At 35.8% G+C, this 4,413-nt stretch overlaps 1 protein-coding gene across 1 annotated transcript in view; it reads right to left on the minus strand.

Moving 5' to 3' along the window:
* Positions 1-3,470: 3,470 nt before the first annotated feature.
* The window catches only part of LOC111240921, a 2,037-nt gene continuing 1,094 nt past the window's right edge, over positions 3,471-4,413 (minus strand). Inside the window, exons 3-4 of the mRNA XM_022777012.1 lie at positions 4,119-4,409; positions 3,471-3,642 (exon numbers count right to left, since the gene is read on the minus strand). Of these exons, the coding sequence (XP_022632733.1) occupies positions 3,517-3,642; positions 4,119-4,409 (417 nt within the window). The 3' untranslated portion in view covers positions 3,471-3,516. The remainder of the gene's footprint in view (positions 3,643-4,118; positions 4,410-4,413) is intronic.

The raw sequence follows: 4,413 nt of genomic DNA on the forward strand, positions 1-4,413 counted from the left end.
GCTCTACCCCAGATAGACTCTACCACAGATAGGCTCCACCTCAGATAGGCACTACCCCAGATAAGGGTTTTTAGTGGTTTTTGAGGCGTTTATAAATGATTTTAGGGCTTCGTAATCACCACCTGCACGGGACTCAGGCTTCCCATGATCGTAACCTTCAGCAAGAGCTTCGGTGGTTGCCTCCGGACAACCTCCGCTGCCGCGGCCGGAGAGGAGCGATTTCTGTCTAGCAGAAGTTCCGGCACCATCATTGGCCGTCGAATTGATGTGCCCAGCATGTCGACGGTTGACGATGAGTGACTGTGAAAGGAAGAGGATTTGTTTGTTAACTTCCCCCGACGGTGAGGCTTAGCCTGACCGTTGCGGTTGTTCTTCGAGTTTTGCATGGTGGTTATGAACCGTTAAGTAAAAAAGAAAGAATATTTACAGGAAAGGGTAAAGATGGACTTTGAGAAGTGTTTGTTCGGCTGGCTCGGCGAATCTCTTTCAATCGGCAATACCGGCAATATCTGTGACGAGGGAAGCCGAGTAGTGAAGAAGAGCTTCGGCTCGGTGGCTCTGGCTTGCGTCGATTGGAAGCTCTCATAACCAGAAGGGTAGGGTTATGGCGACGCTACATACTTTTCATGTATCGATTTTCTCGGTAACCAGTCAGTGATAACATTCCTTGTAGTTTTGTCGCTTCTAACCACTACAGGCCCCATCAGTCAATGATGGCATTCCCTGTAGTTTTGTCGCTTTTAGCCACTACAGGCCCCATCAGTCAGTGATGGCAATCCCTGTAGTTTTGATGCATGCCCCATCCTTACTTGATGGCAATCTAGTCCCTGGAGTTTGTCATTGTTCTCCTTTGTCAAAGTCATCCCACTTGAAGTTTCATGGTGCTATTTGAAATTTCGCAGTTGTCTACTACTGTCCATAAATTGATGTCATTTGTTTGTCGACATGTGATTGCACATCTGTTTGCCGCACACTCTTGAAGACAGATCATATATTTCAAATTGAGCTTATTTATTCCAAGTTTGGTCCATACAATCTGTATGCTCCAACTTGAAGGGGAGTATTAGAGATATTATATTTAGTTTATATTGTGTTTATGTTAATAAGGGAAACATAGTCCCTATATGTTTATTAGGAAAACATTGCTCTTATTTTATTTTATTTTATTCTTACATATTCATTTGTATTTGAGCTTAACCCATATTTCATCTATTATAAATAGAGAACCCTATGTGTGTATTTAACACACAACGGAGATTTCTTCCTATTTCACACATAGAAATATTACAAATAAGTGATTTAAATATGAAGAATTTACCACAAAAAATGCATTGTATAGACATCTCTATTACGGTCTGATATTCAAACTCAACAAAATGCTCAATTTATTATGCATAACTAGAGCCTACCTGGCCAAGCCTTCCTCGTCAAGTAATGTTTCATCTTTCGTTTGTGAACATCATCCTCTTCCAATGCTAATGCCTGCAGTATAGCATGGTGCCTTTGCAAGGCTGAAGATGAAAAAAGCTTATTTTTTACCACCAGGAATCACAATACCTTTTCTTTAGTCAAATGGGAATAATAATTAGAAGTAGAACAAGACACATACTGTAAGTAGCTAATCATCATACACTATAAAGAAATAAAATAAAAAAAATAAGTAAACAGACACAAAACATTAAAATGTTATTATGAAGTTAATATTTCTTCAATTTATTGATTTCATCGAGTAAAATATCAACAAAAGGTCTAATTATTGGGTAAAGGTAATGGAATGGAGTGTATAAATGCAATGCTTTTCAACAAAAAAAGTAATAATAATATTCTATCAAAGTTGAAGAGATGAAAATTGTGGGGTAGATGGAATGGATTAAAAAAGGATGAATTTGGCATACTAAGGAAAAGATGAGAGATTCTTGCCTTTGGTCATGTAAGGAGAAACCAACATAGGCCCAAGTAAGAAAAGCGGGCGAGATAAAAAGATTACTGAAAACAACTTTATGATTCATTGAACAAACTGATCTTTCCAAAAAAAAAAAGGTTTTTAAGATATAGAAAAGTGGCTTCATTTGATCAAGGTAAACAATCCCACCAAATAAGAATAACCTTTTGATGCAATATATCAGGTTCAGGAATAAACTTTTCAATATATACATCATTACATCATTTATATCTAAAGTCTGGTAACATTTTAAAAACATACAAGATCAGTAGAATATTTCTCCAAGCAAATGAATATTATATTTGCAGAAATCTTGAGTAACACTGCTACTTTTATTCCTTGTTAACCAGATTTCATATAGAAATCACCAGCATGCTTAATCCTATATATTTAAGTAAACTGTCTATAATTCATTTAAGGTGAGTGTTTCTATTTAAGGTTTCCGTAACGGTGATGACAGAATGCAACAAATGAGAAAATAAATTACTATAAAACCAATGAAACTTACTAGAAGTATATGCAGAATTGCCAAACACCATGCTTAATCCTATATATTTAAGTAAACTGTCTATAATTCATTCAAGGTGAGTGTTTCTATTTAAGGTTTCTGTAATGGTGATGAAAGAATGCAGCAGATGAGAGAATAAATTACTATAAAACCAATGAAGCTTACTAAAAGTATATGCAGAATTGCCAAACACCAAGGAGAGGGAGTAAGACAGAGGAAGGGAGAAGAGGCTTACTAGGGTTGGAAAATTGGCATACAGAAAAATCTTTCAAGTCAACACGCTTAATTAAATCAGTTCCCTTTTTTATTTGATCACTACCTGCTTTAGTCACCATCCCACTTGTATAAGAATACTGTTGTAAAAATCATACCCACCAAGATACCAGTTTCCTATTTAAAATTTTCACTGTTTTAGACATTTAACGTTCAAACAAAGTCAAAATATTACAATTTTCTACCTCTTCAACAAGTCTGATGTCATCAGAATATGGAAGATAAATCATGTGCATTCTCATACAATGAAAATACTATCTAAGATCATCAGAAACAAAGTCTAGACAATAACAAATACCGTAAATGTTTAGTCAAAATATTGAGTAAAGGACCCCCCACATGTGAGCCTTGTACACTGGACCATCTTGTGGAGAGTGAAAAACTGAAGACTAATATTCAAGCAATACATGCACAAATTGAAACTGAAATTAAAACTTAGACTGAAGCATCTGTTAAAGAAACAATAAACACCAAATATTTGATCCCTTTTATAAACAACTAGAGAAGTGTAAGTTAGGAAAAATTTCCATCAAATTGCACCATTAAACTCCATAAATTTATTGCTATATTTTTTAAATAGATTTGGCATTAAATAGGAAAGTTCAATGCCTAATGCACACAACCCTATTGATATTTTTCAAAGAAAAAAAATTCCACCATCATCTAATATTACCAACAATAATAGGAACTACGCACTATACTGTGACTTACAAATGAACATGGATAACTTGTGAAAGATCAAAATACCTTGTACCCATGGATGCAATCTAAACACAGGTCTGGTGGCAAAACATCACCCCCCCTGTCTAGCAAATTCATCTTTATCTGCATTTGGTGTTACAGGAGGAAGCTTGGATATTGATGGCTTAGGAGTGCAGGTCGACTGGTATTTCTCAACAATTTGGTCAACATCAATGTTCTTAAAGGCAACCAGAAGCAGGACGGAAACAAAGAGAGAGAAATCAGCATCTACATGGATCTAAGCAGTTTGGATAAACTTGACTAGGTAACGGTTTATTTTTAAGAAAAAGCAACAAAGCAGCCACACCAACTACNGACAAAAGAACATAATTAGAGATTGAATAAAATGGCTAAACATCCTCTTCAGTTTCCACTTCACAAAAGAATTGTGCAAACTACTACCTTCAAGTTGGAATAACCAACATACATTCANCGGCAAACTAGTAGTAAAAGACTGAAAGTTAAACTAACTGATACAAAATTATGTATGACTGCAACTAATAACTATGGTAAGCCCTTTGATTTTATATCAGTTCATTCAAAAGCAATAAAATCAAGCAAGTGGCAACAAATTGTTGGCAATTCTAACTTGCAAGCCTAGTGAGACCCAAATGAATTTGACTCATTTAAATTAATCAATGCGTACTAAATTACCTCAAGTATGTTATCATCATCAATATCTCCAGACATGCAGTTAGAAGACTCGTTGATTTGGCCTGTGCACTTATTATGATTGTTCAATGAACCATCCAAACCCCAAGAAGTATTTCTGCTAACAACTGGAATGTCAGTGACATCAGGACACATACGGTTGTCATTCTGATAGCCTCCATGGATTGATGCTGTTCTCGTATTCTCATGACTCTGCCAATTAACATTGACATTTTTTCCAGGTTGTACATAGTTCCTACTAGAATTTTGTAGACTTGAAAGAGCATCCCAAGCCTGT

This window comes from Vigna radiata, unplaced genomic scaffold, assembly GCF_000741045.1.
Source record: "Vigna radiata var. radiata cultivar VC1973A unplaced genomic scaffold, Vradiata_ver6 scaffold_394, whole genome shotgun sequence".
NCBI lineage: Eukaryota > Viridiplantae > Streptophyta > Magnoliopsida > Fabales > Fabaceae > Vigna > Vigna radiata.